This window comes from Ammospiza nelsoni, chromosome 11, assembly GCF_027579445.1.
Source record: "Ammospiza nelsoni isolate bAmmNel1 chromosome 11, bAmmNel1.pri, whole genome shotgun sequence".
Classification (NCBI taxonomy): domain Eukaryota; kingdom Metazoa; phylum Chordata; class Aves; order Passeriformes; family Passerellidae; genus Ammospiza; species Ammospiza nelsoni.
This window is the reverse complement of record NC_080643.1, coordinates 6,272,313-6,295,938: the sequence shown is the minus strand read 5'-3', so window position 1 is coordinate 6,295,938 and position 23,626 is coordinate 6,272,313. Positions and strand designations below refer to the sequence as shown.

Genomic DNA, 23,626 nt, shown 5'->3' with positions numbered 1-23,626 from the left:
AAAACATCTAGACTATACCAGTACCCTCAGTGCTTGCTTTTCAGCCCTCCTGGAGTTTGATATTTTTAGGTAGAAGATGACAACATAAAGAAGCGTGAAAGAATCATCGCCAGCTAAAAACTGAGAGTACAAACATGCCAAAATCTGGAAAACACAAGTTATCCAGAGGTCTCCTAGGGAAGCAGGAGCATTTTAATATGGCTAGCACACTTTCATGAGAAATAAGCATAAGGAATCACTTTGGTATATGAGAAATAACTCTCTCCCTGATTCTGGGCTCATTTAATGAAGGGAAGGGGCCAGGGTGTGATAACGTTGTGACAAATGAGCTGCATCTTCCAGTATTTCATCTTGCAAAGGAAAACAAGGAAGGGAAATGATGCTCAAGCTACTTCAGGGACACCAAACTGAGACAGGCAGCAAGGAAATCAAATAACAGATCTCCCACCAGCTTCTTCCCAAAATCAGATCCGGTGACAAAGGCCGAGGCTGCTGTCATGTCACAACATGTGAGAAACCACCCTTGGTTTGTCAATGAGCTGGTAAGCAGAGACAGAAATTCCAACCTGTGAGAAATTAAGCTGGCTAGAAGCAATTTGAGTTGGAAATATAGCAAGTAGCAGCCAAAGAGGGTACAACCCTCAAAAGCCATTTGATAGTCTGGCGTGCAGAGGCCAAAACTAAATCTCAGTCTAAATCCTTTTAAAGCTCTAAACAGATGTTAGAGCCAGGACATTGGCAGGTAGGATCCGGCAGGACAGATCTTCTAGTCAAAAGGCTGGGAAGGAAAATTTTCATGGTGATAGAAAATGATCAGAGGACAAAGGTGGGTGCCGGTTATGGTGAGCTCCCAAGGCAATCAGTTAGGAAAGCCTTGAAGATGTGGATAATACTTGCTCAGTACCTGCCTCAAAAGATGAATTCAGTGCTTGAAACTGAGCTGAGGTAACAATGCCCTAAGCACTAACAAATACTAGGCCTGGGGGCATGGGGAAGAGCTCTTGGCCCTCAGAGCTTCACAAACTTCCAGCTGATTTCTGTGGAAACTCAATGGATCTCCAATGATGTTTTAGTCTGAATCTGCCTGCACAGCACTTGACTTGAGATTGCAAAGGTTTCCAGTGATCTTTCAGCCCAGGCTTGATGGCAGCCATGGTGGGAACAAGATCTGTGCTCAGCAGGACACAAGACCTTCATGAATTGCACAGAACTTGCACGCATGCTCCAGATCTCACTCCTGCAGCAAGCAGCACTCCATGTGCTGGGAGGTACCTGGAGAAGAGGACCTAGGATGGCAACTGTATGTGATGGGCAGCTCTAGATGCAAGGAAGGATAAAGAACAGCAACATATTTAGGAAGGAGTAATGATTAATTTCAAATGTAAACATGGTTGAGTCATTTCATACTGTTTGTAGCTGTCAACCATAGCTCAACTGTTCCCTGACCTTTCTGCAATTAATGGATTTGAACTTTACCACATTTTTGTCTCAACCAGTTCAATCCCACAAGGCTTTTTGGAAAGACCCAGCTGTGCATGTGGTCGATCACACCTGGGTATCTGCCAGTTCTGTTTGACACTGACAGCTCTGCAGAAAACACATAAATAAACAATATCCCCTCTACAAAACACTCTCCAAAAGCCCTCCCCACATATTCCAACTGAAAGACAGCAGTATTTTTGCTTTACCTGTGAAGCTACTGCTCATTTCAGGTACATCATCCTCTTCCTCATTCTCTGTATGCACTATGCCAGCATTTTGCATATCATTGTAAGACTTGGTTCGCTTTGGAGTCGACTGCTTGGAGCCAGACTGCAGGTTTTGCAAAGCATTGGTGGAAGTCACTTTCCCACTGAGGGGCTGGCTTGGAGGCTTCGGCGTTCCATAATAGTTACCTAGGCAATAGAGACACATTTGCATCTTCAAAAGAGAACAGTTTATAGCAGTAAGTTTTCCATTTCATTTTCTTTACAGTTCCATTAAATTTCTGTCCCTCTCCACAGATAAGTATATAAAGAAGCTAACACGTGCCATTCCCATTTTGGGGGTGCATGCTTCATCTCTACAGCAGACACAGAAATATTTCTTGCCTTTTTAGTTATTCTTGTCGAATCTAAAAGGAGAAGCAATGGTTGTATTGTTTAGGTGCACTGAGCGTACATGGGCTAAAACAAAAGGCAGTCATGGTGAATAGCAAAACTTCATCTCGTTACATCTGAATTTCAATTAGTAGCCTTTTTACATGTGTGCACCCACACAATGCTGTGGCAGATCTGGAGTGAGCCCTGCAGAAAATAAAAAATTCATGACTGCTATCACCAAGAGAAGTGATGAAAGGCTCGATGGCCTGCTTTAGTACACAGGTTCTTTTAGGGGGGATGTTGCATTTGGAAAGCAAACACTATTTTCTCTCTAGAAGAAAACTTAGTCAAAGGAGAGAAAAGGAAAGATACCACATGGCTTTGTTCAAAGAGGAAATTCAGCAGTTGGGTCAACTTGGGTAGAAGCAAAGACCCAGACCTTAAAGCTAAGCTTGAAGGGACACAGATGCATATGGGGTTATGCCAACACATGCTCAGAATCCATCACCAGTTGTGATGGAAACAGTGCAGAGTGCTTGGGCTGCCTCCCTGCCATTTTAAGTGACTGTGGAAGAGACACAGAATAAGTGCATGCTCATTCATGCCAGCACAGCACAGAGGTATTTCAGACCCATTGCAAGGTGAATCTTGTAATTTTTACACAATGACCTGTAATATACAACAGTTTTATATAAAACTACCCTTCAGATTCCAAGGGTAGACTTAAAAATTTTCCCTATGCCCTTTGACGTGACAAAACACAAAGGATGCCCTCCCAAATAGCTCAATTGTGGCAGTAGTGCAAAATCCTTCTCTAAAACATACATCTATTTACATTCTTCATTGAATGCCCCACCGGGCATTCAGTGTCACCGGCCCACTGACAGAACCAGAGGAAACAGTATCAAGCTACGTCAGGGAAAGTATAGGTTGGATATTAGGAAAAAGTTTTCACTGAAAGAATAATAAAGTAGTGGAATGCTCTTCCCAGGGAGGTGGTAGAATCACCATCTCAGGATGTGTTTAAAAAACACTGGACATGGCACTTGGTGCTGTAGTCTAGTTGAGGTTCTAGGGCATAAACTGGACTTGATGACCTTAGAGGTCTCTTCCAACCTCATTATTCTGTGCTTCTGTGAAGGTATTTCTCACAGAGCAGAGGCCCAAGCAGCCAGAGCAGCTCCCAGCTCTGTTCCAGCTGGAGTAGCAGGACAGCAACACGCGCAGTTTGTCTGAACAAGGTGTGCTCCAGCCTGTACACAAGGACGTGGATGCAGCTCTGCGGGAGCAGCAGCGCTTTCATCTTCTGTTCATCAGCTCAGAATCTCAAATGTACATTGATGCATAATTTATGGGGAGAAGGAAATTACTGCTTCTGGAAAGAGCCTCTAATGGGTACGGAGGCTCTGCAAGCAGGTTGCAGTTTCTGCTAGAGAAATAATTCTTATGCTCCACATACTGCAGAACTGTTTTACACAAAAAGAGGCGGAATGGGGGAGAGGGAGTGCAAAGGGAAAATATAAACGTAGGTGGGCAAAAAAAAGATAATTAACCTTGCTCCCATCTATCCTCTTTCTCATAAGGAACAACACTACTCTGGGATTTTGTGGTTTTTTGGGTTTTTTTTAGGCTGTTGCTTTGTTTGGTTTTCCAGAGGAAAATAAAAGTTTTCTAAGGATATTAACTGCTAAGCAGAGAGAGCCATGTGTGTGCCATACACATGAAAATGACTTTTATTTATAGCGCTGCACATCACCATTTTATGCAGAAGTTATTTTGGGTCTGTTTTAACTGGTTAAATTCTTTAGGAGGGATGCAACACAGAGGATGAAGGGGATATATAGATGTTGATAGTGTGGGTTTCATTTCCCCTGGACAAGAGCAAAGCACAGATGGCACCATCCCTCCTCCAATTAAGGAGAAATGTATGATTATATCTTTGAATTTTGTTCCTCTTCAGTTCCTCTAGCAACAGCAAAGCTGGAGTTCCTACCAGTCCACAGAGAGCTGTTCCTCAACAGAAAAATGGGCTTCTCTGAAGTATTTCAGGATTTCTTACACCAAAATCATGAGTCATTTTTCAAACCAGCCATGGCTGTTGGTACTAAACATTAGTGAATAATTGTTCTCTACCAAGACAGTGTGCTGTCTTAGAGGATCACTGTAAATATAAATGAGCATATAAAAAGAGCAAATATGAATTTGAGCATGGCTCTCTGCGTGTGGGGTTTTTGGGAAATGTAGCCACTGGGGCTGAACTTTTCTTTTTTCACCACAGGAGGCAGATTAAGCCTGAGTCAATATTTGAAAAAATCAGAGCTCTTCCTTCAGATTCCCACAAGGACAAACAGGTTGGGAAAATAACTCAGCTCATGATGAAAATCTTTAAAAGAATGCTCCAGCCCAGCTTCCAGGTGACATGGGAAATTAGAAAAAATGGAAATGCTATCTTTCCCTCATGTTTGCTGGATGCAGTCAGCCCTATTTCTCTTCTCCATGCAGTTATTTTTGAAGATGTGGCATGTGGGCCTGGGCGTGGGAGCAGACACACTATTAGGGGGGACTGGTAAAAATAATCACCAAACCTCATGTTTCATCCTCAACATTGGAAACAGAAAATATTTACACTGTGACTCAGAAATCCAAACATGCTCCATTAACAACTGACAGTGAACAGCCCAGCAAGAGTTTTAAAACACTCAGACTTGACATTATTCGTTCAAATTAAATCTATCAATGTTTATGAGGAAACATACATTTAAAAATAGGCTTTAACAGTGTTTTGTGAGCCACTTGTAAGCCCAAAGAAGGGGCTAACTTCATAGCCAGTGTAATTTGTAGTGAATATCCAATCAGCTCTAATTATTAACAGCATGTTACATGTGCATACACAAGCATCTGTCATCCCAGAGGATCCCAGAACGTTTTCTGAAGTCAGCACAGCAGTCAGGGCAGGAGTCCCTGGGGTGCTGAGCTCAGGTGAAGCTCTGCAAAGGGTTCTGACCTCAACAGGATGTCCCTGTCCCCCAGACAATGGAGATTTCCAGGACAGAACTGCAGGATATTCTACTTTTCTGTGGAAATGCCAGCTCTGAAGCAGCCAGCGTGGCAGGAATGGCACATTCCCATGTGCAATTCCTATGGGAACTGGGCCCCTACCCCTTACCCTCCTCTTAATCACACTTGGATCCTGCCTCCAGCACCTGAATTAATAGCTAATAACAACCCACTCACTCCACAGATGCACACACCATTAACTGAATCCCTCGTCAGCACTTTTCACTAACCATTATTTTATTCAGTCCCTTGGTGCTTAAAACTTACTTAACCACAGCTGAAGTTTGATGGCAGCATCTGCAGCCAAATCCATGACTTAATCCATGCACTCGAAGCACCACTCAGGAGAGTGCACAAAAATAACAATAATAATGAAAAACCCCAAACAGAAGAGCTATTTGGAACGAGTTTGTTTCTTTTCATCTCCTTATCTTTAAGTGTCGGCAGCTTACACATTTTAGCATCACACCCAGTAATTAGACTTTGGTAACAGCTTATCACAACAATAAGACAAGTTCTCATCATCATAACACTTCCTGCTCTGCCAATTCAAGCAGTGATCACAATCAATGAAAGCAATCTACAGCAGCTTCCACCCTGTCCTGAATTCAAGCAAATTTTCCAAAACTTGAAAAGAAAGTTCTCTTGACTGACAGTGTTGCTTTTGGAAAATTTGTCTTATATTCCAAATAACAAAGCATTCTTAATAAGTATTCCCCCTGATGGGCAGTAAATTCACTTTAAATTGTTTGTGTGACCTGGGATTTAAAACACAATTCACAAAAATACACCAACTAGTTAAGTAAAATATCTATGAATCTATTCCATAAAACCCTTGAATTCACACCATTGAATTCAATTCCATTTGGGCTGAAAGGACTCCATCCATCCAGGAGCCATGCTGTTCCTGGGATGGGTTGAATGCACAAGAAATGGTTGAAATGCAGAAGAAGAGAGGCACAATCACACAGGTTCAAAAGTGGAATGGACACTAAAGCAGAGAGGGAGGAGGAGACCACAGAGGCTGCTGGGGTGGGGACAGGGAGCTGACATGGAGAGGTGAGGAAGGCAGAGTAGCTAAATGTAAGGCCAAACACGAGTTTGAGCGTTAATTCTGATGGTGCAATTACAGCAATGGAAGAATGTGCTCCCAAACCACATATCTGAGTTACTTTAACCAGTAGGTGTTTGCTCTGCATTCTCCTTTCTGGTGAAAGACGTCCATGCCTGGGACTGGGAGTGCATCTGTGTCTCAGCAAAGAACCAAGAAGAATTTACTGATTTTTTTGTGAATTTACTGATGCCTACATGTGAAGTCTAATTTTATAAAAATCCCAAGAAACACAAAAGCCTCAGTGCAGCACAGAGGGCCCTGTGTCCATCAGAAGTGCATCTCATCTTCAAAGCCACCACTCTGTGCTAACAAGGACTCCATTAATAGCTCATGTTTCAAAAAGCACTTTATAGCTTTCTGTCTTGGTGGAAATGGGTATTTTGGGAAAGACACTTGGAGATAAGCAGCAAAATTAAGCAAGGCCTTGACACAAAGACTTGAAATGCAATTATTAATGTAATTGTTTTATTTTCTGAGACTCAGCTCCCCTTCTCTGCACTGTACAAGAACATAAACAATTGAACCTTAATTTCAGCAGAAGAGCTCCTGCTCCTGTAATCCAGCAGGAGTGCTTGTGTCTGATTAGCACAGGATGGATTGGTTCCTGGGAGCAGAGCTCCTGCCATGGTGTTTTGTCTGTTCTCCTCCCAGATCACATTCTGCTACAGATTTCCACATCTAGATGACAGATCTGGCTGCTGTCTGCAGGATTCACCTAGCTGCAACTGCACATTGATTAGCAATTGCCTTGAGGAAATTCAGAGTATCCAGGCAACCAGGAGGAGGCTGCAGATGCAGCAGCTGGATTGGAAGGAAAACAGGCAATGAAGGGGAGCTCAGAGAAATTAACCCACAATATTTATATTTGCTTGAAACAGGAGATTCTCTGTCAATTTTTGTGGTTATTAATGATGAGGTTAAGTGAAAGATCAGTTTAAGTTTCTTGTTAAATAAGTCAAACTGTTACAAACTGCAAATTTCAAATAGGTCTGAAATTTAACATATACTCCCATTAATGTCCTAAAGGCAGTGGCAGCACGGGAGAAAGTCACCCACAGAAGAAATCACACTTACTTATTCTGATTTTTGCTGTGTTATCACTAGGTGTTGCCACATGCTATTGTTAGCACTCATGTACAAGTGTATCCAAGCACATTTAAGGCTTGGAAAAATCCTAAACCAAAGCAATGATACTAAAAGTAATAAACAAACAGTACAACCTTGCTAGCATGGACCAGGAGGGGGCTGGGGAGTTCCATGAGACTAGCTGTGCTATATTTACATTTAAATAGATTAAAAAAAATCATAGGGAACATAAATGAATGTGTACTTGTGTATGGTGCATGAAGAAAGTAGAAGCAGCTGGAAACACCCTACCTAGCACAGGGCTGCAGGAATAAAGAAAACACCCTGTCAAGCCATTGCAACATGGAACTCTTCTTGCAAATAGTTAAATATTTACGTGTCTAGTCCCACCATGAGGATGTGTCCCGTTAGCACCTCCCCTCTCTGGAAGGCAGTGGCAGGGAAATGCTGCAGGCTGGGGAGCCCAGGCTGCCTCTGCAGGGAGGGCCCCAAGAACATCCTGTACCAAAAAAAACCCAATGCCAAAATGTGCCTGGACTGCTGGGAACAGCCTTCAACACATCAAACTATGGTTACACAGTAAATAACGCCTGAAATAACCTGAACTCTTAAGAAGAAACAACTAATTCACCATATCTCAACATAATTCACTAATATCTCTTTTTTGCCAGAGGTTTTTGGGAACCTTTTCCCTGAGGTTTCTGTTTTAAAACACATGAGTGCTAATGAACCATTTCTGACAGAGCTCACGTTGAGAAACTTGTTATTGGAAGTGCAGAGAGAGGGAGAAGGCAGTCAGGAGTGCTGCAGGAAATTCAAAGGCACTCTAAACCCCTATCAGATATTTGAATATTTGCTTTTAGAGAACAAGAGTTACTCAGGTACCACTTCAGCTGTTTGCAGAATGAAGCATTGTTATCAGATGACACTCCAGTACAGCAGCACTCATGCTTAGTTAGCACTGATAATTGTGCATCTACACAACAAGGGGTTGCCTTTTTTTTCTCTACCAGTGGTTTAAAAAATAACAAGACAAAAAGCAAGCAAAGTATTAAGAGCCAAATACAGAAGAGGAATCATTCTGCAGCGCACAGATATTAGTGTGTGGATATTCAGTGTGACACAATATAACAGTGCTAAAGAAGCCATTATGATTTACTGAGACAATCTCTAAGTCTAGAGACAAAAATCAGTGGATCTGATTAAACAGAACATGTTGTTCACCTGCAAGGGCATCCCCAGCATCTGCCACCCTTCCTCTCCCATCTTCCCCTCACATTCTGCCTGCCACAGGCTCAGCTCTCATTTCCAGGTGGGCCTGAGCTGGTGACACCCACAGGCTGTGAAGGCACCAGCAAAAATAATCCACCCATTTTGCTGAAGCAGCTGGGGTCGTGTGGCTGCTGCAGAGAAGCCCAAGGAGAGGCAGCACATCAGATAAATTAGGCTAAGGCATCTTGATTTGAAGCATGCTGCTGAATACACCTCTCTACTTGGGCTGAAATTCAAACTGCACTATTAATGTAATTTATTACAATCATTAAGTACCACAATTGGAGACCCTGTCTACAGCAGATAGTTTTATACACTTGGAGAGTGTTAGCAAGTCACCCCATTACATCTCAGTCATGAGACTAATGCAGATTACTTATTACTTCTCTTGGCAATCACATAACACTTGTCCTGAGAATGAAAGATGATGCCTTGACAATAATACCCTATAATGTAATAACCCTTCACATGTTATAGAGTGCAGCACTTTTTCTTTTGAGGATCACTAAGCGCTGGGCAGGCATTCACTCACACAGCCTCACCAAACCCTGGTGATGCAGCCACCCCCATTCACAAAGCATCCCCCTGCCCATGTCCCTGTGTGCCTCTGCACAGCTCCCCTCTGCAGGGCTGAGTGCCTGAATGCAGCACAGCCCTCCAGAACACCCTGGCTTCCCCTCTCCCCCTCCTATTCCAAGCAGCAGATAGCTGCAGGCACAGGGGATCTGCTGAAATATTAATGAGGAGAGAAGTAAGTGTTGTTTTAATATTCTTCAGGCCAGTAACCTGAAGTACAGAGCAGCTACCTGATCTGCCCAGGGCCACTCAGCAGCTGGGGAGAAAAAAAAAGGAATAAAATCTGGAAGCGGTGGCTGTGCTCAAAAGAGCCCTCCCTTGGGGTGCCTGTGAGAGCCTGCAATTCAAATGCAGAAGTAATTGCTAAATAATTAGTAACCTACACAATTACTTCCATGCATCCATCAGTATTTTCTGCCCTGAAGGAACAGTCAATAAATGCCTGAGACTACAATTACAGTGATTTCCTATCCACCAGAAGGCCTAGACGATGTGCAGCCTAAAAAGAATTTTCCTTCCTAATGAGTATTGTCAATGGGAATTTCTAATTGGCTTGAGAGGGTTGTGTGCAGCACACACGTGGGGCAAAATCACCAATACTGGGGCAGCACCACAGCTCTGGGCAGGCCTTCCAGGTCCAGCTGCTGGATTCATGTGATCAGCATACAGCTTTCATCAGGGGAGGAAAAATAATGTTTCTGGGCTTTACAGTTAAAAATCAGGATGTTAAAACCCAAACTGAAAACTCCAGGAATTAAGGTTCGCCAATGCCTCCTCCCACCTGATTACATTTTTTGAAGCCTTTTGGGTGCAGAACACACCCAAAAGATGAGAGGTGACCAAAACAGCAGCTGCCATGCCTGCTCTGCCTTCACTGGGATGTGAATCAAAAGCTGCCCAGAGGAACCTATTTGGAGTGCACCAGAAGAAATAATAATGGCATTACAAAGCCCTGCAGGTCAGCAACACCTCTTTTCTCCTGTCAGCTTGCACTTTCTCTTTGCAATTAGAGCACTTTCAAAACCCAGGTTGTTCTTTGAAAACCTGACACACTCTCCTACTTTTTTTTATGGTTTCCAACTCTTCTCTTCTGCTTGTTCTTTATTCTTTCCAAATCAATAGTATCTGTATCAGCATCAAAGTCCTGTGTATTACCCCTCTTCTGATGCCTCTCTGTTTTCTAATCTTTCTCCCCAGAATTCTCTTCAGTAGCTGTTATTAAATGTTTCTGTTGCCTCTTCTTCACTGAGATTTTTCCCAGTGACAGAATCCAGGTGACTTTATGTCCACCTTCTGCACAACCACGTGATGCTTACAAGGCCAGAAGGGTCCTTGGGACCACAGTGACCCCATCACTCTGCTTGAGCTACATGAGCTTGGGCTGCTACACAAAAACTTCCCCATTGCTCATCCCTATTGTCCATTTCATAGCATCCCTCTTCCTTCATCTCTGAACCACTTGAGAGCATTAAATCACAAGCAACCCCACCTCTTCAATTGTTCTGATTTCTACTCAGCACAGCAGGTAGAACTAGAAGATTATTTTCTTGTGTTGGGTTTTATTTTTCTGGTTTAGAACAGGCCACCACTGATCAAAAATACAGCCAAATTTATCATGGTGGAACACTTATTAAAAAAAATATGGCAGCAAAATGCAGCAAAAAAAAAGTGATAATTAAAATATCTAAGACTGTAAAGCTGGACAATAACAGAGACTTGGCCATTAAAAGTCGAACTTGCATTGTGGTTTGGGTTTTTTGGCAGATTTTTTTTTTTTTATAGACAAAATAGCTTGCAATGGCAGCATCAAGTCTGAATCATCTCATCTTCCAAGATCTAATCAAGATCAACACTGTCTTGATCGATACAGCTGTAAAATAAGATTTCCCAAAAAAAGTACAACAAAGCCATTAAAGAAATCTCAGAAGGCAGCAAAATAATTTCTTTAAGCCATAAGTGAAAAATGAACTCTATTTATTTCACATTACGATCAAATAGTAATGTGTCTTGATGCATATGTGCACACATGCATCATCATTATTTGCTTTATTTTTATTGATTTTTCCTTCCATGGGCCAGCACTCCAGAACCACAATGCACCAGCATCACTGATGTCAACAGGCAAAGAGGCTTCTCAGCACTTCTGACAAATTATTCCTTTAAAGTTCAGGCACTTCTGTCACCCGCAGAAATGAAATACACATTAGACTTATGAGAAATCATCCTCATCTCCAGCAGCTGAAAAGAGCAAGCCATGAAACCCAAACAGCTGAGCTGCTGCTGCACATAATCACATAAGCAATAAAATGACCGTGTTCTAACTGTCCCAGGTGGGTTCAGCATTTCCTGAGAACTAATTCCCAGCATGTCCCAGGAGCCAGCTTACAGACACTTACCCATTTTGTCTTTCCAAGAGGAAAGGTCACTAGAACAAACAGATCAGGAAGCAATGGCGAGGCCTTTCAGCTGATCTATTTCAAGCACCACGACAAAGAAAACTAATTTGGTGTTATAATTAGAAACACAGAGAGGAAAAAGCTCATTTTGGAGAAGAGCTGCTGCTGGAACGTTAGCATTGGTGCTGATGGAGCTAATCAGCTCAGAGAAGTGGAAGAGTGAAACCAAATTATACATTTAGCATCTTCATGCAAACCAGGTTGCAGCTGGGAGTGAGCATAAGGTTTAAAGGTGCCCTTAAAAAGGAGTTTTTAAAGAAGTAGACAAACAGTATTTCAGGAGTCTTTCTTCAGACCCTGAACACCAAAGCCACATGTCACAATTTCTTCTGCTCATGTTTGATGAGCAGAAATTCAATTTTCAAAGAATTTTGGCTAGTTGTATATAGTCTGTATTTTTCAATGTATTCCATATTTCTTATTATAAAGAATAATTAAAATAAGGGTGCAAGGATAGGGCTTTTTCAATCTCTCAGATTTACAGAAAGAACCATTAAACTTCTTTCAAATGGAAATATGAAATGACTGAAGTACACTGGAAGGACTTTCAAACCTGTAAAGTATTTCTTTTCATTGTCTTGTCAAGAGGTACATTTGAATGTTCTCCTGAGGGAAAAAACCCCAACCCACTCCAAAAAGAGTTTTTAATTTAAAGGAGCTACAGACTGCAGATTTAGTTACACAAATCTGATTGTGTACCTAAAAATGGCCAATTTGCCTTGCATTTCTCTGGAGCTGTTTTTGCTCTCACCCTGGTGACATTTCAGTGCCCCTTGGCTGTCTCAGTCTGCTGTTTGCAAAGTTGTGCTGTAAAAAAGGATCAACACAATGACCCAAGTTATAAGCAATTATCCAAGAATAAGGAAAAAAAACCCAAAAGCAGTGCATGATGCATAGCTGCATAGTGACACACAACTGGGTGATGAAGGAAGTGTATTTAGGGAAGAGACAAGGAAAGAGAAAGAACAGGAGGAAAGAAAAACTGAACAAGGAGATGAGCCCTAGTGGACACAAAGGATAAATGCACACTGCCCCAGTATGTTACAGGATTATATATTGGATTTTCCTGGCCTACTGTTGATCTTTTCAGGCAGTTAACTTGAAGGCAGAAGATAAAAGCACAACAAAACTGGAATTCCCTCTCTCATGTTCCAGAGAAAAGGGAAGCAGAGCACTGGGATGGAAACAAGATCCTAACTTGACTGAGAGTGATGCAAATGTGGTGTCCCACTGTGGGTATCTGGAGTGCTCTTTCACTGCCCCTGGCTCCATACCTTCATAAGTTCCTACTTCCAGAAGGGTCCCACTTTGCTCCAGCTCCCGGAATTCCTCCACAGTCAGAAAGTTATAGTCCACACCAGGCACTTCTCCTTCTCTCGGAGGGCGGGTTGTGCCTGAAAGGAAAATCAGAACATTAGCAGAATTGCTTTCTTATCAAGAGTTAAGAAATAAGCAACAAATTTTCACAAAGATACAGGAGTATCTGTAAAACACAGTTCTGGGAGCTACAAGGGTCAAAAGAAGTTTGAAGTTAGGACCCCATGTGAAAACAAGACACGGATTTCAGGTTGAACCAGTGGCACCAATTAGAACAAAACAACTGAGGGATGTTTCTTGTGTTCTCAGAAAGACACTGGCAAAGAAACCTCTCATCTCTGTGTCCAGAAACACAGCTGGAAAAGTTTGGTACTGGGAATATGCCAGCAATTACTTTCTACTGTTAGCACTGTCTCTCATACTTCACTAAAACTGCAATCTGTATTACCAGACAAGGCAACTATTTTCCAGGTTCCATGACTTCTGTATCACTAGCTCACCAAATGTTCTCTCACATCATAAACATAATTTCTCCCTTGTTTCTTCTTACTGTTTTATCTCTATTCATGCTATTATTTTTTATTCAGCATTAAAAAGTAGCATGAGATGGTTTTGATGCACCATGCACACATGCTTACTGAAGAGACAACCTGACAACTCCTCTCACAGAAGCTCACCTACAAGCTGGTCCCAGTTCAGGAATATTTTGAGCAATAAGTCACACTCAGTCTGTCTCCTCAGCACTCAACAATTTCTCTAGTGCCCATGGAGAACTGGCTCTGATCACTGCCACTCTGCCACTCTGAAACTCTTGTCCCTTCTGGCCCATTTACAGCACTCTGAAGCACAGTGTAAGATGAGTCATTTCATGACTTTTTTCCTAAGATGACTTGGGATGCTGCATTTTCGGTCACTGAGCACAGCTTCATTGATAAGGATCCATTTCTGTTCAACAGCCTTTATTTTCCATCACTCTGGATTCTGTACATCTGAGATTAAATACAAATGACAGATTTACAGATGGTACAGGAAACTGAATTTTGGAAGGAAGACCAGAGTTACAGAGTTGGAGGTGTCTGAATGCTGTGGCTGAAACCAGTCTGCTGGCTTGGGAATAACTTCAGAGACATGGAAGCCATACCTAACATTTAACAAAGCATAATTTCTCACTTCTGAGGGACTCTTCTGGCCCCTGGGCAGTGTCTTCTCAGTGCATACAATTTTTTTAAACCCTTTATAAAAGGACAGAAGAAAGAATAAAGAAGCTGAGCTTCTGAAAACTAATTGGGAAGATTCCAGTTCTCAGAAGTTGAAAGAGCATAAATTTACCATGCCTGCATCTGGCAAATGTCTTCCTCAAGTGCCAGGAAAGCGGAAAGTCTGCTTATCTCCTATTCATCTGAGAGACTGCTCAAGAGGTCAGTCTTGACAGAGTGACACCCTTGAAAGACTGTCACTAGAATAATTTCCTTGATTGACATCCACTTTCTCTAACATCCTCCATTTCTTGTTTCAAAATAGAAACTCTCTTTTTTATTATTTACCATCAGCCTTCAGAGAGTCTATAAATTCCTGTGCTTTTTTCCATCATTCCTCCTCTTGGAGCTGTATGAATGGGTGAAGGAAGGATAAAAAGTAAGGAAGGAGATGGAAATAGTGATGGATATCTGTATCCTGCTAGCAGAATTACTCTTTCCTATTTGAAAAAGGACTCAGTCTTGCATTTTTTTGTATTTCTGAACGCTTATAGTAATGCCACAGCAATATTTACTGGGTAGATTGTATCAGAAGACAATTTTCTTTCACAGATCTAGTCCAGAGGAATGCAGGAGCTGCACCTTGTGCCCCTCTCTCCCCATGCTGGTGCTTCCATCCCAACAGAGGGATGGAAAGACAGAGAAGCTCACCCAGGTCCCTCCCTGGCACACCAGGAGCAGGGAGCACACACCCAGCAGCCAGGATGATCAGAGCCCAATCCACATCTCCTCCCTGAGCACTGAGTTGCCACTGAGGCTGTGAGGACCCTCCCCAGGGCATCGTGTCTGGTGGCCACTGCCACATTCCCCTAAACCTAGCTGGGAGTGGGAAGCAAGAAGGATCACCACACCAATACCTCTGACCAGTGGTTTGCTGTAGCTGCCCTATGCCCAGAGCACAATGGAAGTGAGAATCTCTAGCACTGCTCATCAATCAGGCAAACGTCACCCCCAGCCATGTGAGCCAAATGACAAAGATTGGGACTGAGTTTTCCCAATAACTGCTAACACATTGATGAGACACAAAGATCAGGATTGCTTTCACCTTATCTTTTAAAGCCTCTCCTTCTCTTTATCTTCCCACAGAGCATATTTATTAATCATTTTTTCCTTCCTTCTGAATTTTTATAGCGGTGAAATTGCAGTCAGCAGTTTACTAGTGCTGGCTGCCTATTTGACATGACAATTATATCTCTGCCATAATTCCTCTGAGCCACTTTAATAGATCTATTTGTTTCATCTCAGTGTTCTTAATTTCCTGAATATGTTCAAGTCAAAAAAACCCCCGCAGCTGTGCCTGCAACACACCCAGAAAGCATTAGGAAAGTCACCACAGAAAAGGATAACATTGCATCACAGAGATAACATTTGTCACCTCAGCTGGTCCTCAGCAGCAAACCCGGGGAAAATAAAAACTGCACTGGCTGGGATATCTTATCTGGGCGAAGAGGAAAAAAAACCCAGCAAGTTTCCATGTTGCTGTCTGGAGCAGAGATTGCTTGCAGATGCTCGGGCTGCTCTCCTGCTCCACATCTGAGCAAGCGTTAGGCAGGCAGGCAGGGGGAAGGGAGAGCCCGCCTCCGCTCCTCTGCGAGCAGAATGACAGGCTGCCGGCTGGACACACGCCTGGCAGATGGCATTTCAAAGAGTTTCCATGAACCATCTGGGATGTGTACAATGATTACAAACCACACTTACAACAAAGCCAGAAGGGCTGCTTCGCAGGGAGGGTGGGGGGAGAGGGCGGGCGGCAAGGAAAGGGGGGAGAGAAGAAAGCCAAGAGGCACAAACTCTGACTTTTCTCACTTTTCCCAGGATAACACTGGGAATCATCGGCACCTTCCAGCCAGAGCCCTCTCACAGCCTGGAACAACTGCTCCAAGGCTGTGTGTGCACTGAGCACAGGCCAGCGGCATCACAGCCTGCTGGCCACCACTGCAGCTCTCTGCTGATAAACTCCCATCGTAATTAAGTCTCCCACCACTAGCATGGCTTAATTATGTACAAAAGCAAAGTGTGTCTGTCCTCCTTCCTCCCTTGAATTGCATTTCAACATCCTTTCCACAGGATGGCCTTCAGTGAAGGGGATGACTACTTTTTATCAGAGCTAATAGCAGGTCAGACCACTGCTAATGGCAGAATAAATTGAGCACAATGAGAGCTGTATTTAGCCCAAACAAAAGATAAGATACACCACTCCAGAAGATGAGACAATCATATTTAAATATGTTTAGTTGCCTGCCTTGTTTGCATTGAAATATTAAGTGGCATGAAATCTTATTTCCTTTAGGTACCAATTTAGCTAATTAATTTGAGCCATGTCCATTGTGTTACTACCTCAGAATTGCTAATGCTGCAACAAGGAACTGGAGGGGAAACTGAGTGGCTACCAACTCTTTCTGCACATTTAATGGTTCATAAGCTTTCAGTCTGATTTGGCTAGCATATCCCACAGCATACACAGCGAGTTAGATACATTACATTCCCAGGGAAATTCCTCAAATTTCCTGTAACCACGGAAGACTTAAGAAAACAAAAGCATAAGGCTACTGGTAGCGTTGCAATTTTTACTTTCTTTTGTGGGCTGGGGAAGTAAAACTACATCTAACATGAAATGTTTGCCCAGCTGTTGGTTTGGTTATCGCCCCCAAGCTATCTGCATCCCAGTTTATTCATGTATCCCTAATGCTTGTGCCACAGGAGAGGGATTTCCTCATGGGCTGGAGACCCCACCTGAGAAACTGCTTCTAGACACAGGTGAGTTTGCCCAAGGAGAGCTCAGTGCTGTACCTGAACTAATTAGAGCTTGTGCACACATGCTTAGAATAACTGGGCTGTGGCTCAGATGTACTGATGACTATCAGCTACTCTGCTGAATAATTTAAGTGCCCATTTAACAGACAAATAGCTTCTGCTGTTGTGCTGCCTATCAACCATGCTGACACTCACCCAACACGAGCCTCAATTATACCATGGCCAGACTGTTAATATATAGCTCAGGGGCTGTTTAGTTCTTTATCAATCTACCAGGCCTTCAAGTTAAGCTGTTAATATTCACTGATGCCCTGCTGCTAAATTAATCAGAGTCTTGCTTATTGTAATCTAAAAATAAGACTTAATGGGGCTGCAGTCACTTCAATTGCTTCCATGTAAAAAGAAAAACGTTCTTGGGCAGTAATGCTGTTAGTGTGCACCAAAACCAGCCCCTAGCAAGTAATTTGGAAATCACCATTTCAAGTTCAGAATACCTACAAGTCCCATTTGCAAAGCAGCAATTTCTGCAAGCTCCTTCTCCAGCTCCACTGGCTGGCAGTGACAATCTGGTGAGCCACCAAAATACATCTCATCAAACCACAAGCCATTTGCTCCTCATCTCCACTGGCCAGCATCTCTTAAAATGACAGATAATGTGGGAGCTGTACACTCAAAGTAATGATAAGAGTTGCTACAACCATATTTTATACAGGCTCAAGCCACTGGTGGCCAGCAGCAGTGGGTGGAACTGCAGTAAATAAGGTTTTAATGTGAAGTGTGCAGGGATCCTCCTGACTCAGGAGGCTGCAAGGCCAAGTGCTGCTGTGGGAGCTTTGGGAAGGCTGGGCTGGGAGGAAGGCAAGGTGCTGCTTTTCCCATTGTTCTAAAAATTTGGTATTTTTGTTCATTCAGCAAGAAGAGACTGCTCTCATCACCTACACGGAAAAATCCTTCAGCTGCTAAAGAAGAAACACATTAGGAAAAGCAGCCCCTTTTCCCTCCCACTGTGTTTGGAGGTCACCTTCTTGCCTCTCATCTCAGGGTAATTTGGAGAGCCTGCTTTGGCTCTCCTGCATCTGTCACCTATGGTGCCAGATAACTGGAAGGCAGAACAAACTTCCCAGATCTGCTAATAGCAAATGGAGGAGGGAAAAGACAGAGACAGCCTGGTCTGACTCCACAAGAGGGAACCTGATCAGCAGCCAAGCTCCAGCAGAACTTATCAGCAGCACAGCACTAAAAACAGCCTTATCCACATTCACAAAAATAAAGTGTAACCTGTCTGCAAGAAGATACTGTACACAGAACTGCCTTATCTTACTGACTTCTGGGGTCACTCAAACTAAGAATACCTTATTTTTACCCCAACAGAAGTAAAAGGAATTGTGTTTGGATGTTGTTGTGCAATCCATTATGCACTGTAACCCCATGTACCTGTGGTGAGGGGTCACTCATAGTTGTAACTACATAAAATATGGGCATTTCAGACAGGCCCAATCTGTTACAAACCAAACATGCTCAGCTTATAAATACAATTTTCTCCTGAAACTCAAAACTCAGGCAGCCCATTCTAGGATTTTAAATTCAGTCCATCCCTTCTCCAGCCAGCAATAAACCCCAAAAACGTGACAAGCATTCAAGGTGTCTTGGTGCAGGAGTAGAAATTCAACCCAAAGAAGAATGTGTCTGCCATCAGAAATTAACTCCCTGCCCTGCTAATGATGCGCACACAGGAACAGATGCTGATTGACTCTTCCTGGCCACACACACAACTGCAGGAATAAAAGCAAATGTCTGTCACTGTGGTCAGCAGGAACAACTGATTAAACCCAGAAAAGAGCTGACCAAGACAAAGTGCCTTTCTACAGACATGCTTCAGAGAGAAATGCATTTCATGGCTGCTGTCTACAGCAATTTTTCTTCCATGGAGGAGATGGAAGGGAAGCTCCTTCTCCCACCTGCCTTTCCAGCACGTGGCCAGAGAAGGATCCCAGAGCAGCAGCTTGTGAGGAGCCCCTGTTGCTCAGCAGGCTGTACCAGCCATGCCCACAGGAGCTGGCAGGCTGACCCTCAGCACACAGAGAGGATTCTCTCCCTCTCTCTCAGCTGCTGTGTCCAGCCCATCTCCCTAAATTTCCCTGCCCTTCCCCAACAGAGGCAGGGACTGCCCCGAGCCTCCCTGGAGAAGTGATTCAGCCAAGGCACACAGCACAGCTCAGATTGTGTAAACCCTCCAGGGCAGCGAGTTATTTTTGTCCTTTATAAATCTATTTTTGGTATTTCAGTGGCCTTCCCAGCCACCAAATAAGAACACAGATAATCTTCAACACATTTATCCTCGGAGCGCTCTGAGGTAGAGAATGTGGGTTTGTTTCTGGTTAATAGCACAAGACCAGCCAAACCCAGGCTCTCAGAGGACTCCAGGAACCTAATTCTGGAGAAATCAATGGGATTTAGGAAACCCTACAGATCAGGATCAGGGCCTAACAGATTAAAAGGGACAAAAATAACTGGCCACAGTGTTGGGGCTTTGCAGGCTCATCTGTGTGTGTTGTGAAACATCAGGGCAAGGCCAGGCACAGCCAGTTCAGCATGTTCACTCCCCACTGCAATATCATTAAAAAAAACCTGATAATTACCTGATGACGAGAAGTAAGGGTATAAATCCTGCCACACTCCCCCAAAAAGCCACTTTAAAAAGATTTGTTTAAGGATCTATGCCAAATATTCCAACAGAGCATCAACCCCCCGACCCAAGGTCCACCAGTGGTTCCACTGCCATGTGGCACCTATGCAGTCACAGCCTCTTCATGTGTCCTTAGAGCATTCATTTGCTTTCTCCTGAGCAAAGAAAAGAGTATTCTAGCACCAAATAAAGCATAAATAATAAATATTCTCGGGTTCACAATAGCAGCAGCTCTAGATCCCTTTCTTTGAGTGATTGCTGTTACCTCACAGACACCTGCAGCCAAATCCCTCTTATTTCCCACGAGGTGGGACACCCACCAAGAAGATTAAACTTCATGAACTAATGAGTTTGCCATTAATCCCGTGTTCCTGGAGTCCAACAGCATGACATCCACTAATTTAAATCGTGAACTGCTGATGAAAAAGCAAACTATGTACCTCCTTGGCAAGAATACCTTAGCTGTAGCTATGCACAGTTCTATTCATTCTAATATATGGATTAGTGTAATAAAGTGTAATTTTATAAATCAATAAAGCTGTAGTAATGAGATTGCACTGTAATGTTCTGCTTCTAAATACTGGCACAGAAATGAATGAAAATTGCCATTTGTCTAAGCGTGGATGCAACTTACAGCTAGTGAAATTAGCTGACAGTAAATTAACAAGGTGATTATATACATGAACTTATATTCCATTTCTCTCACATATACATTTTTAGAAGCTTAGATAATTCTGCAGCCATGGCACACAATTTTATTCCAAAAGGTCCACTTTTCATCTTTGTAAAAATTACCATAGTTTCTTTCAGTAGAAATGTCTGTCTTGGGAAAGGTTGTCGGAGGGTGGTAAATTAAATACATACAGTGGCTAATTACAGAGCATCCTGAGTAGCTGGTTATTTTTAATCCTGCAGATCATTCACTCTGGGCTATTTCCACCCAAGCCTGCATTTCAATCTCCATCTCAATCTTTTGGGCCCAGCAGACTGGACCAGGTGAATTCCTCAACAGCACCACTACACAAGCTGACACCACTATTGGAATTAAAAAAATGTAATTATTTTCTTTAAAGCTGGATACCAAAACCTTTTTTAATTACACAAAACAAGATCACCTGTTTTCTATTCTACTTCAAGGCTTCAGACATGCCCCTAAGATCAAATACCATCATTAAGCCCATAATAAATGGCATTTCCAACACAGACTGAACACCTGCAGTATTTCAATTCAGCTTTTATTCAAAAACAATGCTTGCTTTTCACATCTGCATACATATGTGCACATATATCCATGAAGATATATTCTGCACTTAAAAGCCAGAGTACTAAATTTCAGTTTATTTGATGTCCAACAGCTCAGCTGCCTCAACAGAGATTTTTTACTTCCTTTTGCTGTTTGTATGGCTGAGATACAACACAATGTGGATCATCCCTGTTTGGATGTGATATAAAAGTCCTTCTTTTGACTTTAAATGCCCTTGCAGCAGACCTCTAATTTGTAGTTAAAAGTAAGTAAAACACCTCACTTAACAGCAGGAAGATCAGTTCATTAGTCTAATCTCTGTAAAATTCCACCACAGAAAGAAAGAGTCATAGAAAACATACTGGTGTTTTGCCTCAAATTTGTTTCAGTGACCACATCCAGTCTACTGAGAAGAAAGTAGAGAGGTTTCTACTTTCTAGAAACCTGGCAGATGGCATTTGAGAGGTTTTCTTCCTCATTAAAAAAAAAAAACCTAAACAAAAAAACCCCAGCAGAACAAACACACCCCACTACCACCACCCCCATTCCACCACGCATCCACAGGACACCAGTATAGTTATTAAAAGCAGTCTTTTCCCCTGAACAACATACACTGCAAACACTGTCTCCATGGAATACCTTCTCCCCTAGCCCAGAGCCATGAAACGCTATAAAACTAATGGACTTTGAACTGTGAGAGCCTCATCACACTCTAGGAGAGTCAGTCTCCCGTGGCTCCTCAAGTTTTGGCTCTGCCCACTCATCAACCCTTGGTTCAGATTGTTCTTTTCCCCTCACAAATCTTCCCTGGCCTTTGCTTAAGCAGTTTTCCAGCTTCATATTCAATACTGACTGAAAATTGCAAATGCCTGTGCTATAGCAAGGAGGATGCCGACTATAGAAATGTAATGCACTCCTGTAACCATATGGATGCACTTGCTGTGAAACTCAAGGGAAGGACCAGAACAGACAGCAAATGTACCCAGCAATATGCACATTTAGGCACTATTCCCTACAGATCCTGTCCCTCAATTTTACCTGTTCTTAACTGCTACCAATTCCTGCACTTTTTTTTAGTAGCTCTGTATGCAAGGCATGCTTTAGTTCTTCATGATTGCTATCGCTTCAGCTGGTTGAAAGCATTCTCCTGGTTCACCTTCTGTGAGGCTGATTAGATAACAGCTCAAGATGCTGAAAAAATGCCAAACATTGAGAAGCTGATCGGTGTTTGAGTTTCAGATTCATCCCTATTGATAACTGGAATGTTAAAATGTAAAAGAAATCAAATACATACATTTAAAATCTTTTCTTACCTGACTGAAATAAAACCTGTTACAATGTTTTGTTATTTACAGTTCCTTTGCTACAAATTCCAAATCCACCAGCTCTAACACAGAAAGAACTTGTAATTTTCTAAGTGCAATAGAATACTAAAGAAAATTCAAGTTCCAATACATTCTCCTCACTTTTAATTAAAACATTTCCTGGTACAGCAGAAGCATGCTGGTTAGGTAGTGCATAACTCTGCATCTGTGCAGTCCAAAATTAACTGTCATGTTATTGATAATGTATACAAGCCTCTCCATTGATTTTATTGCTGTTCCTGTTGTACACAAACAATAAAAACCTCGTCTACAAATCCTGTCATCACCTAGGAGTTTCATAGGACACACTCTCACAAGGTGCTTTACTCTGCCTTGCTGAAGCCAAGAAACACCCCTATAAAATAATCCAGTGCTTGGTTAAATGATCTTTGCTTCATTTCCTCTGATTACCTCCAGTTCTACCTTCTCTCTGGTAAATGTCCCTGTGTACTCGTTTACAGCTCTGCCTTCACACAAAACAATCACTCCATCACATTACACACTCCATCACTTTATTAGCTCCTTGCAAATCATTTTCTGCAAGTGCCCCAATTTCAAATGCCATTTTAAATTCATCTGCTGCTTTATCAATGCCCTGCTGGTGCTGACTGGGCAGCAGACACCACCAGATGCCCCAGGGAGCTGTGACACCAGCAGCTCCAGCTTTCACTGCGGTGAGTGATTCCAGAGCATCTCCAGGTCCCCACCACCACTGGTTTGAGTCCAACATAAATAAACAGCACGCAACAATTATCCTCATGCAACTGTCTGGCAGCCCAAACAAATGAGCTGTTCTTTGTCTTGCCTCCAATTCCCTGCAAAAGAAAAACACCACCAGGTTTTAGCTGGCAGTTGTGTTGGCATCACAGGGAGGAAAAGGAAGAAATCCTCAACACCCCAATTACCTGCTCAGCTTAGACATGGCTGGTGGAGGGTACTGTGATCTGAGGTGCTGAGAAGACAGTTTCCCCAGAAATCTGATTTCTCATGCTGCTGGATCACTGCATGCCTGGGAAATGAATGCCTGGAAGCACACAATCAGATGCAGGCTTCAGAAAAACCCTGAGATGATTTTTCTCTCAGAAGTGTCTGTATGTTATTTGACTTAGAGGACAGCCGAGTGATTACCAGACATAGACTGCTCTTTTCTTCAGCACAAGAGTATCATATGACAGATAAGACCTTATTAAAAAAAATAAAGTTTAGATTTAAACTCCAGCGCTTATTTTCAAAGTGTGAAGCATTTATCCTTTGACAGCTGTGTTGAGTCCTTCAGAGGAGAGATGCAGGTGAAACCACTCTGGCAGACAGATGCTGGTACAGAACTGATAATGGGACTTGCTGCAAATCACCTGCTCAGTTCA

General features: G+C 42.7%; 1 protein-coding gene across 1 annotated transcript in view; it reads right to left on the bottom strand.

Annotated features, from left to right (window-relative positions):
- MAGI1 (membrane associated guanylate kinase, WW and PDZ domain containing 1) overlaps positions 1–23,626 on the bottom strand; it is a 285,127-nt gene that overhangs the window by 73,463 nt on the left and 188,038 nt on the right. The window contains exons 3-4 of the mRNA XM_059479804.1: positions 12,917–13,036; positions 1,689–1,895 (exon numbers count right to left, since the gene is read on the bottom strand). Of these exons, the coding sequence (XP_059335787.1) occupies positions 1,689–1,895; positions 12,917–13,036 (327 nt within the window). The remainder of the gene's footprint in view (positions 1–1,688; positions 1,896–12,916; positions 13,037–23,626) is intronic.